The 13,814-nt window shown below is 44.6% G+C and overlaps 1 protein-coding gene across 2 annotated transcripts in view; it reads right to left on the reverse strand.

Moving 5' to 3' along the window:
• The window catches only part of LRP8 (LDL receptor related protein 8), a 178,698-nt gene that overhangs the window by 58,074 nt on the left and 106,810 nt on the right, over nt 1-13,814 (reverse strand). For both annotated transcript variants that reach the window (XM_071565329.1, XM_071565328.1), the window contains exon 3: nt 8,109-8,231. In XM_071565329.1, coding sequence (XP_071421430.1) covers nt 8,109-8,231 — 123 coding nt within the window. The remainder of the gene's footprint in view (nt 1-8,108; nt 8,232-13,814) is intronic.

Consider the following 13,814-nt stretch of genomic DNA (forward strand, 5'->3'; position numbering starts at 1 on the left):
AAAACCTTTTAAGTTTTTAGTAGTTCAATATTTATAGCCTGTTAAATAATTACACATACAAGAGCTTCACACACTCAACTTTCATTTTCCTGCTATTCTCTCCTATTGAACTCACTGCAAGATTAATTATAGCCATAAAAAGGCAGCATCAAACTCTTTTATGACCATTCCTGTTTATGAACTGCATGAACATGTTAGACCAATAGGAAAAACGTTTAAATGCTGGTGTTTAAATCCCTGTAGCAGAAACCCAGCAAAGCTCAGAGCTGAGCTGAGGGAACACTGCAAAGGGCAGAGGTGGCACCGTGATGTGACAAAGGGACTCGCTCACAGGGTGACACTGCTTAGGGACAGAACAACCAAACACCAGGAAACACCCAGTAGGTATTTTCTGTTGGTTCTCATGGAACTCAGTGGGCCCTCTGCAAAGGTCTCTTCTGGGACAGAAGCTCTAAGCACCTTCCCTTAAAAGAAAAACATGTTTTGTTTTGAATAGGTATTACTGAAGACTCTTCAGCACCGGTAGAATTGGAGCACAATCGTTGCAAATCCTAAATTCATTTACATCTGTAGGTAAGTAAAATGCTGAGATCACCAAAGTCATGTAATCATTAAAAAGGAGATGTAATTCTCTGCCCATGAGCCACAGACACAGTTATCCCACCACGGGGGATAAACTGCCAGGCTTTGAGTTCGCCGAGTTTCCTTTGATGTAAAAAGAATAATTTCACGCTTCGAGAAAAGGAACAGGATGCAACAAAAACTGGATTTGACTCCTTACCCTGTCAAAGACTTCTGGTGTTATTTTCCCCATGGTTTTGTGTCCTTTGGGATATTGAGGTTGACTTGGGGTTGCTCAGTCAGGACACACCTGGAGGGATTCAAGGTGGTTCCAGGGGATAAGGAACAGAAGTACTTGGGAATCAAGGGAACATGGCTGGGATGGGATGATTCCATCAGGGGTGAGGGGACATTTAGAATCATAGATTTGTGAGAATCTGAAGAGTTACACACAATTAGGGGGAAAAGGACTTCTAAAAGTCTGCACAGGACTGTAAACCACCATCCCCAGGGAACTGCTGGTTTGCTACCAGGCCTCAACAAGTCTTGTCCATCTCTAGTGTCCTGTTAAACACTTGCATGGAAAAGGAGTTTTCAGGAGTCTGGAACCCTCTGCTAAGTAGACCTGGAAGCTGAGGAGCATTCTAAAGACAGAGAAATGAATTTTTATTTAGGGTGTGATAAAGCTTTGACAGAGGTGAGTGATCAATGCAAAAATTGTCTCCTGATTGCAGAACTGTGTCATTGCCAATTATCTGACAAAATGATCTGAAATGAGAGACTACCTGCAAGGAGAAGTTGAGGGAACAACATCTGGTAGGACACCAAAAGAGAAGGCTAAAAGAAGGTATTATTGCTGCAGTCAACTCCAGAATGGGAGGGACTGGAGAAGATGGAGCCAGACCGTTCTCAGACATGCACAGTGACAGGATGGGAGGTGACAGACACGTTCTGCAACAAAGGAAAGCCTGCTGAGGTAAAGGGATTTTTTTTCCATTAATAAAGGTGGTCAAACATGAGGACAGGGTTCTACTTTGAGCAGGGAATTGGACTTCCATCATAAATTATTCCATGACTCCAAGGAGAGAGGATCATGGCTGTTTTCATTTTATTCTGTCTCAATAAATTTGATCACACTGACAAATCAAAGCTTTCATCATTAGCCCTACAAACCAGTCTGGGCACCTGGAAAATGAGACTGCCACTTTTGTGCCGTGTCACTGGGAGGCCCCCATGGCTCTGGAAGTGTTTGCACTCCCTGCTCCTTGCCCTGTGTCTGTTTTACAGACAGGGCCCTCAGCTGCTGTGGCTCAGCATGGCCCAGCAAGGACAGGGATGGGGGGAGAGGGGGACAGGGACAAGACCACCAATGCTGCTGCATTTCATGTTGGCATCAGCCAGTTCAGTGCAGTGAGTGTTGTTCCAATGCACACCTGTACATCTGGCATTAACATCACCGTATGCAATTCCCTGAATGATCTCTAACAAATTAATCCAACAGAACAGTCCTTCATTTACATGTTCCACTGCATTTGCAACCCCCCACCATCTTATCACACACACACAAACAGATCTGCTCTTAACCTTAGGGAAAAAAAAGGGAAAAAAAGCACTCTCTGTGACTGCCCCAGGTCCTAAAACCTGATATCTGGCCGATTTGGCCTAGTTTTTTATTTTTTGCTGTGTGAATTCAATGGCCCAGTGTATGTGATGCCCTGAAAGAGACAGCCCACCCTTCCTCAGGAAAAATTCTCCAAGGGCAGGGAACAGTTTATTAATCTCTTTCCACAAAAGCACAGTAATGTCACCCAGCTCACTCAGTTATGCAGGAGATCTGTGTCAGAGAGGGGTAACGGAGATGTAACAGTGATCCCCTCTGGGGTGCAGGAGAGCAGGGACAGGGCTGTGCATTTGGGGTGAACAGACCCATCCACACCACCCCCAACCACAGCATTTTGCATCTGGGCAACTGAACAGAACGTGAGGGCAGGGGTGACCACCACAGTGAGAGATCAGCACACAGAGCAGCACAGAGTGTCTGGGACCATGGAAAATACCCATTAAAAATACAACTGTCAGGTCTGGATACATCTCCCTGAACAGCTCATGACATGTACTTCAAAATAAGAAAGGACTGCATGAACTGGTACTGTATTCCAAACCAACATTCAGGGTTTGATTTTGTATTCCATTTCCATTTTAAAATCTATTTCCAGGACTTATTAAACCTGCCCTATTAAATCATTCCCTTATTAAATGCAATATGAATTAAGGTTTCCCCTTCTCTTCTTCTTCCTTTTAACACCCTACAGTACCTTTCTGTATAATAATTTCTGCTCTTAACTAGGGGAATGTCACATATCTGAAGAAGTAAGTGGTGAGTTTATGGCTGCCTGCATTCCTCGATCTCATTATATATACAATGTCCTAAGGCAAGAGTTTGCCAGCTTAGATTTTCACTTGCTCTAGCCCTTTAATTTGTGCTCCCATCAGTGCTGTTACTGTTTGTTAGCATTTGTTTTTATTTTTCTCTAGAGATTTTTTTCTTTCTTTGCCTAAGTCACTGATTAAATAATCAAAATACTTCAGAGGGAAATTTAAAATTTCCTTTTTGGATAAAAAGCAGAATGATTCAGTACCTGAGCTGCAACAGCATTAGGTGGGTCACGTTCCTTGTGCTGGAGGTCTCTATTAGCTCAGTCAGAAGAATGAATTCCCTTCCCCCTTTCTCAAGCTTCAAGAAACTGGATAAGGACAAGGTGAGGAATCTTTCCATATGCATAAGCAAAGCCTGTGCATATCAGCAGTGGCTGCCACACAGCTCCAGGGTGATCACCAAGCCACACTGGGCTGCCTTTGGAGAGAGTGAGGAAAAATATGCCCAGGACTGTGGAGCAAAGGAAGAGTAACATGTAGGGTACCAAAGATCCCCTGCAGCTGCCAGAGGCTGCTGTGGAACCTGGCAGCAAACAATTACAAGATCCTCATCATTCAAGCCTACTCTGAGGTCAAAAATATTTTCTTTATCTCCAAACAGTTGCTGGTGAGGTATGTGGGAGTCACAGATGTGGGGCTGACAGCAGCCCCAACTCTCCTCCCTCCAATTCCAGATCCTTTGCTACCCTGTCTAATGGTTTGTGGGGAGGTCTGTGCATACAGAGGGTGAAATCCATTCCCATTCCAGCCCTGGCAGCTCTGCCCCACTGCAGGCTGGCCCTGGCACAGCTGGGGAGGAGCAGCAGGACAGGCTGGCTCCACTCCTGGCTATTTCCTTGGTGTGGACCCTGTGCAAGGATAAAGTGGTTCATCTGCTTTGTGTACAGTCAACCTTTCCTGAACAGAGGAAGTTCAGGCAGCTGCTGCCTCTAAAAAGGCACTGCCAAGGAAGAGGAGGCTGGAAGGTGGCACACCCAAGAACTGCTCCTTCCCTGTCCCCACCAGGTACACCACGGCAGCAACAGCTACATGGTGTTTCTTTGTTCCCTCTCACTCACCATCCCATTTCTTTCCATTTAATAAACATGTTTCTCAAAGTTTATCAATATTAAATTCCTTCCTCCCTCTCCCAGCCTCCATCACCACAACTTTTTGAATGTGAATTGGGTCCTTCCCCTCAGGGACAGCACTAATTTCTGAGTTCATGTGGTTTGGCTCCTCCTGATTCTGGGGCTCCCTCTGGTTCCACACAGAAACAGAAAGTGTAATAAAACCCACCTCCTCCCCAAAGTGACAGTTATTTCTGATGATGACTTCAGAGACAACAGATCCAGCCCACAAGATGCCCCTGAATATGTCAGCTTGCAAAAAAGGGGGACACATTCCTCTGAAACATTAATATAAATTAAATGAGACAAAATAAATTCAGCAGCCAGATAATAGCACTGAAAACCTGACAGATGGCAGAACACTGAGAGTTAGTGGTGACACTCACACGTTACATGAATAATTCACTTGGACAAATGTATGGATGTGAGAGCATCTTTAGGTTAAGGATCTGACTCGAAGGAAAATGAAGAAAGATAAGCACAGTTTTGTGTTTGCAATGACCCATTTCAAACCAACAGCCTGGATAACCATCTCCTCCAAAATCAGTCCATAGAAATTAATCAAACCAAAGCCCATAACAGGGAGAAGTCCTGTTGATCTGAGCTGAGAATTCAGTGGGACTCATGAGATGCCCTTACAGCCACCACTCCCAGACATGCTCAGTGGCTTGAAGAAAACAATTAAAAAAATAAAAATAATCACAAGAATAGCAGAAAATGCCCCAGTTGTCCAGCAGAAGTCAGGGCAGATGTGATAACACTTCACCAAGCCAACAGGAGACAGGCCATGCTGTCCTGAGCACCAGGAGAGGGGTAACATCCCTCGAGAGGATATGGCCAGGTACAAAGCTGAGCAACTTCAGTGATTTGGAAAACAGAGAGAGCAAAGGACTGTTTTGGTTTTGTTAAAAATCCACAAAACCAAGCCCCACAAACTGTTACCTTTCACTGAGCATTAAAGCTGGGGACACGACATCCCTAACTACCAGTAAGAGAGCACAAACTGTATTTAAAAGCAACCACAGAAGCATTCAGCAAATAAAAAGCCATTTAGCAGGTGGCTCGATGGAACTGCCTTGTTGTCATCACATTCAAAGCTGGAAGCACTCCTAAAATGCAACAGTGAGCATTAGCAATGCTCTTAAACTGCCTGGCTCCGATGGACTGTCCCAGAGCTGCATTAACTGAGGGACACCCCAGACCCTGGCAGAGGTGCTGGCAATTACAGGGCCTGTCTGAAAGCAGTTGATTTTATAAAGCAGTTTGATCTTGCCAGAGGTGAGAAGTCTCTGATTCCCAACCTGTCCCTTCCCTGGGGAAGCTCTGCAGTGCAGACTCCTCCACAGGGCTGTGCTGCATTCCTAAGCAGGAAAATGAGATGGCTGCAGGAACCTGAAATCACTCCCCACCTCAGGAAGAGAGTTCAGCCTTCATTTCATCAGAGAGAAAGAAAGTGGGACAGGAGGAAGGGACCATACAGGAATGTCCAACTGTATGTTTTGCCTCTCCCTACACCTTCTGTCTGTCATTGCAGCCTCTTCTTTGCCCTTAAATCACATTTACACACACACACAGAGCCAGATCTTTTCCATTAAGGGTCCAAATTGCAGGCAAAGCCCAACACTCCAATTCTTGTTTAATGGTCTGCCAGATTTGTAACTCGCTGCTGTCCTGACCTGCAGTGTGAGACAGACCTGAAAACATGTGAGAAGTTACCCCACAACCAGCACTGTGAGGACACCTTACCAGGCTGATTCTGTGCCCTCACAGAGCAGCTCAGACCAACCCCTGAGATGACACGTGTTTTGACAAGGCTACAAAACATCTGGAAAGAATGTCCCTACTGTGCAAATTAAAGCCTGTAGCTATCAACAGTCATAGGATTAGAATTACTTGATCTTCATCTGGGTGTGAACTTCAGATCTGAATAATCCTAGAAAATAAGCAAAGGTTCAAAATTCTAGCTGCAGACATTTTTAGGACTCAAAGGCAAGCTTCTAATGGGTACAGACAGAAGCATTTGGTTCTCTTGTGAGCCAGCCACAAGTCAGACACAGGATTGCATCAAGGACCCCGTGAATGTTGAGACTCAGGTCCAAGTATCCACTACACAAAAATTGCTCTAATTTGGCTAAAACACATAAAGCCTAAATATCTTACTTTGAGGCAAAGTGCTGTAAATCTGCCTGACAGTTATAAACAAATAAAGCATGGCATAACTGCATGCCACAGTCTCTAAGCTGGTCTCACAGGCCTTGGATTAAAAAAAAACAAATTAAGAATTGATCCATGCAGGTACTGCTGTTTTCTCTAGGAATTCCTGACTCATCTGTAAGTCACTCATGTACTACAGAATGGGAACAAACTTCTCCCTGTGTCAAGGTGACACTGGCCTGCTCCCATCACCAGCAGGGAGTTGTGTCAAGAGCCATCTATTTGTTTTGAACAAAAGAACCACCACAGAAATGGAGATTTTGGTGGTTTTAGAAATTTTCAAGCACAGAAATAAAAAAAAAATCCCTAATAATAAAAAGGATTAAAAAAATAACACAAAACTCTGAACAAATTACTTTGCTCTGATGATGGCAGTCCCAGATGGTAACAGTCAGAGGCTCAGGTCAAGTTTCTTTTGTGATACTTAAGTTTTAAGGCTGATTTCCCCGAAGGATAAAATAAGTGAGGAGGAAAATGGAAAATGAAATGGCTAGAAAAGGAATGGAAGATGATGAGCAGAAATTGTCAGGAATTTAGCACTGCATGGCCTGCCCACAGCTCCTGCTATGGCCAATTTGCAGAGACTGCAGTGAATGGAGCTGCTGAGTTATTCAGCCCCCCCAGACAATCAGGTAGTGGAAGGAGGATTAATGAGACATCTTTGAACTGAGGAGGACGCGGGGTGAGCGACCAACAAATACAGCACATAAATATGTTAATGTATTTATTGAAGGCATTTTTTCTGTAGCCTGAACACGGCTACAAAAATGATTCAATTCATTTTATACAAGAGAAGTGCATTCATCTTCCTTAATTAGGGAGAAAGTAGGACTGGTACTAGGATTAAAAATAAAGTATGGTTGATTTTGAAGTCCATTGCGTGCCCCATTCTGGTGAAATCCAATAAAACACTCCCTCCAACACTGCTGCTGACTCATGGGAATAGTGGTGAAGTACATGACTGGGAATTCAATGGAACAGCTTGTACTAACTAATTTCTTGGTCTGCCCAAGAACCAATCTGCAGACATAAGGATGCACACAAATAGAAGTTCACATATAAGTGTTTCATTAAAAAATCCCCGGAATTCCCTTCAACTCAACATGAGACAACCATTCACAGTTCGAGAACAACAGAGCACAAATGGGCCTCCTCAGAGAGTCAAAAGGATGAGATGAAATGAGCTATGTGAAAATCAAGCATGTTTTTTTAACTTACTGGGTTTTTAAAAGGTGTTACCTGCAGTTAAAATCTGTCACACTCACACTCAGCTTTAGTTACTTTACATTGCTCATCCTTCATCTGCTACTTTTTCCCTTCATTAGATCTCAAAGGAAAAATAAAAAATGAAAAGATTGAAAACGCTGTAACGTTGTAAAGCTCCTCTGTAATGACAGAAGTGCTGTCTGCAGTGATGATAAATCCCAATATGGTACCATGCAAAACACTAAATCTGAGTTCCCAAAAAGCCTGGTCCAGGTGAAGGTGGCTCTTCATGCACTGCTGCTGACCAGGAGCCCAACAACCAGGTAAGGATGTTTGCAATCCCCCCACAGACAGAAACCCACACCAGACTGTGCTGTCTGTGTCACAGTCTGGAAAACTGCTATACTTTCAAGTTTGTAAACCACGTGATTTGAATGACCTGAATCTTTTGTCTCTGTAATTTCTAAGAAGTGTAAGTTGACAGATCATCCTGCGAATGCTGGGAATAAACACTTCAAGTTTCTTATCCATGCTTTGACAAGGCAACATGTCTGAGAAACACCACTTTGCTGTGCTACTCACTGCAAGCTGCTTCTGATTCATCTGACCCATCAGAACACTCTTCTTCACCATCACATTTCCACCTGGCTGGGATGCAGTGGCCGTTGTCACAAGTGAAATCGGACTCAGCACAAGTTTTCTTTGCTGCAAGAAAAGAAAAAAGTACTTGGCATGAATATAAAGAGTGCACAAGATGCACTTAGGATGATACTGATTGCTCTGTACTAGGAGGATTCATTTCACATTCAACGTTGCTTCTTCAGGGCAGAGTGAGACCCGTATCCCAGATGGGTGTTTCTCCACTAGAATTCTCCTCCCTCCATTATTTAATAAGGATTCACCCTTCTATGTCTTTTTCCAGCCATTAAAAAATCAGGAATGTTCTTTTTCAAAATAATTTTCTAAGGTTTTTTCTATAAAGAGCTGCTGCCTTCATTGAACTGAAAGTATGCTCTTAATTTACAGACAGGCAAGACAAACAAGCCTCACCTTTGGAATACTATAACTTAAATAATAATGTTTCTATCTATGCAATCTGACTTTTTAGTGCCTCTGTCACTGGAGTAGATGATCATAAAGCACTCCTTCAAACACCAGAATTCATTTCATTAAATGCCAACCCCTCCATGCTCTCTGCTTTGCTTGCATTAATCTGGGGCTTGAAAAAGATGCAAGACATGAACTAAAGCAATTAATTTGTCTGTTCCTCTGTTCCAGTGGCACAGCACCACCGCTGCTCTGCAATGCTTGTCAGCATCTTTCCACTGCAGCAGAAAGAGAATTCTACATGTATTTGTCCCCTTCAGCCTATGGCCTCAGTGCCAATGTGACCACTGCCTTTGCAGTGGTGATTCAGTGGCTTCTCTGCCACGAACTCCAATGAGCAGCTGTGCCATGAGAGTCCTGAGTAAGGGGTACCACTCCTGAAGGGAGGCACTCCCTGGATAACTGGTATCTCCCTCTGTCAGTGTCCACCGACACAGGAAGTGGTGGCCAGGAGATTGTTCCTCCCCCTGCAAAGCTGCTCACAACTTAATAGGGTCACAGGGAAGTGCAGGTAGTGAAGGACCTCACGAGGCCACCAAGCCCACCCTCCTGCTCAAGACAGGCTCAGCTCTGAGGTCAGACCAGGCTGTTGTGTGTTTTATCCAGTCTGGTTGGAGAAAAACCCCAAGCTGGAGACAGCACAACCTCCCTGGACAACCTGTTCCATGGCTTAGCTGCCCCCACAGTGAGCCTTGAGCTTGACAGCCATTCCCTCACACGAGTCATGTGCACACCCCATTGCCACACCAATGCACATTCCAGCAAACACGTTCAAAGCATTAAACACAACAAAATAAGCCCCTGGGGCTTGATCTTTATTTTCCTCTCTTGTTTTCATACACGAGCAGCTGTCAGGAAGGGAGCCACGTTAAATGTCACTCACGTGGCCACACAGGGCACAAGGAGCATTGCTTTGTGAGGCACTGAGAGATCCACAGGGCTGAAATCAAGTACTCATTTTCTAGCACACAAAACACGTGGCTTCCCTGAACAGGCACCCAGCAGGAAAACACTGCAAAGCATCACTAAGCAGCTGTACAATCTCTGAGGATGCAGTTCATAAAGAGAACATACATTTACTCCCCTTCTGTTGCTAAATGAGCCAGATTCTGGAGAGGATAAAAAAAAGAGACCATTTTCAATTTTCTCTTCAGTCATTCAGAAATAGATATTGTGAACTAATAGAGAATAAAAACCAATCTCATCTAAACCAAGAGCTTTAAAAGAGACCAGTCCTACTAAGAATCCAAAGACACTGCATGTCTGTTATCAGAGAGACAAGACATTCTCCTGAATATCTCCTCTTAGGAATGCCAGACTCGTGCAACTGGCTATCACACACCCCTTCTGGTGTAGTTATTGCACCTGATGTATTTAATGGTCAGAGAGGCTGACCAGATTCTGCCAGGATGCCCCTGCATGACCAGGGCAGAGCAGCCTCCTGCTTGCTGTGAGGCTGACTGGGTAAAATACTGTACCTTAGGGGAAGGTTGGGGCATCTACAAATGAAACAATCACAACCTCATCCAGAAAGTAGAGCCTGCTGTAACACTGGAGACAGAAGTTATACTTTCAAAGGTATTTGCTTTTATACTAGTCCTCTTAATGTCCTACTGCCTTGTTTTCCATAAGAAAACTGTCTTTTAGCTTATTCTCTAGAGACCCAAATAGCAACAAAACTATTGTTCCACCTCAACCATGAACCTCCCCTGTGCCATCAGTGTCACACTGCCAGGTATTTCCAGGCCAGGGGGACAGAGCCACGAGGGAGGGGTCAGTCCCAGGGAGGGGGCGGTCAGAGGCCACTGCTGGAGCGTGGCCAGCCTGCCCACAGCAGATGGTGGCCCCGATGGCTTTGTCCCCTGGCACTGCTCCCCACAGCACTAATGGGAGCAAAGCATCACTGGCAGTCCCATGGTGCCTCTGGGAAGGTGTTAATGCACTCCCCCACTCACCAGCAGTGGCCAAACCCAGACTGTCACTGTGTCCCCACACCCACCCAGAGGTCCAACAGGCCAGGGATAGAAAAATCAGCAGGACACAAATGTGTTTGGTCCTTTGTTTGAATTGAAGCTGTTTGATCTCTCAAAGAAGCAGCAAGTGAGGGGGAGCTCAAATGTTCGTATGATTATTATATTTATTTATATAATATTTTACATTTTTTTCTCCTTTTTATTATTTATATTTCAAATACTATCTTTGATTTGTTATTATTTTTTTACTAATATTACTCTCCAACACTGGGTCACAACTCTTGCAAGGCTGTCTCAATTCCAATAAACTCCACTCTCTGTTGCAAACAGCAACCCAGATTATTCACACTGTGAGAAAGTGAAGCACTGTCTCATTCCTCACCTCTAATACAACACTGGGATCACTTTATTTCCAACCAGATTTACCTTCTGGCACTCAATCGTCCTGTCTCTGGGATCACAGCACAGGGAGGGAGCAGTTAATTAAAATATCAGCTCTCTGTCTATTCCTTCCTTTTTCTTTTTGAAGTCTGATAACCCTTTCTAATAATCTCCCATGTTCTACACCTTCCTTCTATCAATAATTCATCAAGGCTCACACCATGAACCACCAGTGGTGCATCAAAATGTAAAATAAATAAATACATCCCTTTTAGACAACGGGGAGGGCACAAGTTCATTCTGTGGCTTCACCTGGCTCGGAAATTTCTCAGTCAAGCAACATTAATTGTCCCCCTGAGATCCATTTCCCTTTCCTTCGCCGTGAGCAGCACAGGCAGCTCAGCTCACAAGTCTCTTCCAAATGAACATAAACAAACAGGAGTGAGCAGCTCCAGCCTCTGCTCCTCGGGGGGGGAAACCACACCTGGAACAGGGAAAGAGAAGGATACAGAGAGAAGGCAGAGCCTTTCATCTTCCCCCTGCACAGGGACACCAAAGGCCCTGCCCTGCTTCATTTCTCTGCAGTTCCTGCTCTTGCTTTCCCACATGTGCAGCTGGACAGACTGTCAGACACTCCACAGGCACCTGTGCCACATGGGCTCAGCTCCCACGGGGACACAGCCCTGCCCTGGGCAGCCCTCCAAGGGAAGCCTTGGTTAGAAGTCAGTCATTGCTGCTTCTCTGTCCTGTATCAAAAATAGCGCATCCAGCAGGCCCAGGGCAGAGACCCTTCCCCTGTACTCTGCCTTGGGGAGGCCACACCTTGAGTGTTGTGTTCAGTTCTGGGCCCCTCAGATCAGGAAAGAGATTGAGGGGCTGGAGCGGGGCCAGAGAAGAGCAACGAGGCTGGAGAAGGGACTGGAGCACAAGTGCTGTGGGGAGAGGCTGAGGGAGCTGGGGGTGTTTAGCCTGGAGAAGAGGAGGCTCAGAGGTGACCTCAGCACTGTCTGGAACTCCCTGAAGGGAAGTTCTGGCCAGCTGGGGGTTGGTCTCTTCTCCCAGGCACTCAGCAATAGGACAAGGGGGCACGATGGGCTCAAGCTCTGCCAGGGGAAATTGAAGTTGGAGATCAGAAAAAAAATTCTTTGCAGAGAGAGTGCTCAGGCATTGGAATGGGCTGCCCAGAGAGGGGGTGGATTCCCCATCCCTGGAGGTTTTTCAACTGAGATTGGCCGTGGCACTGAGTGCCATGATCTGGTAAAGGGACTGGAGTTGGACTAAGGGTTGGACTTGATGATCTCGGAGGTCTTTTCCAACCCAATCCCAGAATTCTATGATTCTTCCCCCAGAAAGGCAGGTAAAGGGGGAGGGACAGAAGGTTTCAACCTTACCCACCACTGACAGAAAAATGCTGCATTTTAAACAAAACTGCATCAAACCAACACAGTCTCTCATTTTGCAAAACATTCTTTTTCATTCCATTACTCACATCTCTTATCCTGAACTGCAAGCAAGGATTCAGGGGTCATCCCTGCAGCAAATTAAAAGCACAGACCCCAGGGAGAGTGGTTCAGAACACGAACATTTATAGAGGGAATTCATAAAAAAGCAACCACTGGGGACATGTATAATTAGATTGCAGGAAATAAATATACACTGAAAGGAACAAGCCTTGTGCTGGTTAGGAGCATGGACAAGATGATTCAAATGTGGCTTCTGACTTCCAAAAATACATCCTTCTGAAAGGCCAAATCACTGATCCTAAGCCAAAGAGGTATCTGAATCTAATGGAAAGGTCCAGGATTTATTCTTGCTCTCTCTAATAAAGTCCAACATTCTTCCTCTACCCTCAGTCACTTCATTTAACCTGACTTCACTTCTGCCTCAGTTCTGGAGGCTTTACAGGGCAGGTACATCTTTTCAGGTCCCCTGTGATCCCATTTCCAATCCATGCCTCGTTTATTCCTATTTGCACATCTGTAACACTAATAGATACCCAACTTCACAACAGTTTCATTTCTTGCTACTCTTGACTTCCCCAAACCAACAGCTGAAGAGCAGAATGAATGTATTTCCTTTCCTAACAGTTCTCTGTAGCTGTTCAGCAGCAGCAGTAATTTAAAAGCACACACAAAAAATACATTTTCTCATTACAACTTGCCTATAAAGGATATTATAAAATAAGATTTGGTTTTTCCCCATAAGAAAATTAACCCTACATAGTAATAAGACTCTAAACACAGGATTTTTGTATTAAGAGCTTTGTTCAACCTCTGGGTTATGTATCCAGACAGAAAACCAGGCTAATGGAAGCATCTTTGAGTGTTAATCCAGAGACTCCACAAACTGTGCTGTCTCCCCATTTTCTCCCCTCAGTAACTGTTGGCAAATTTCCACCAGCTCTAAAAGAGGGGAAAGATATGGAAAAAGCAGTCCAGTCCTACAAGTTTCATAAAATTGGTAGCCAAATAGAGAACAATCAGAACCACAGCTCCCCAGAGGGAGGTAAGAGCAGAAAGTGACTGTGGTGCTGCCCAGACTCTGCACCTCATCCCAAGGTGGGTTTACTGCAGGGGGAAGGTGGCAATCAGGGATTTAAAAATCCCAGACATCAAACCCATTAAAAACTGGATTGATTTCTTGCACTATTCTCATTCCTTTACACAGATCCTGCTCCTATTTTAACTTCTGAATCAACACCAGACCTCCCATCAAACTGCTCTCATTTGCAGCCAATATTCAGTCTTCTTGCAGAAAAGTTTCACCCAAGCTGCTGTAAAAATATAGCAAAATAAAGTAAAAAAACATACAATGAAAGTCTTGCTGT

Source organism: Pithys albifrons, chromosome 10 (assembly GCF_047495875.1).
Source record: "Pithys albifrons albifrons isolate INPA30051 chromosome 10, PitAlb_v1, whole genome shotgun sequence".
Taxonomy (NCBI): domain Eukaryota; kingdom Metazoa; phylum Chordata; class Aves; order Passeriformes; family Thamnophilidae; genus Pithys; species Pithys albifrons.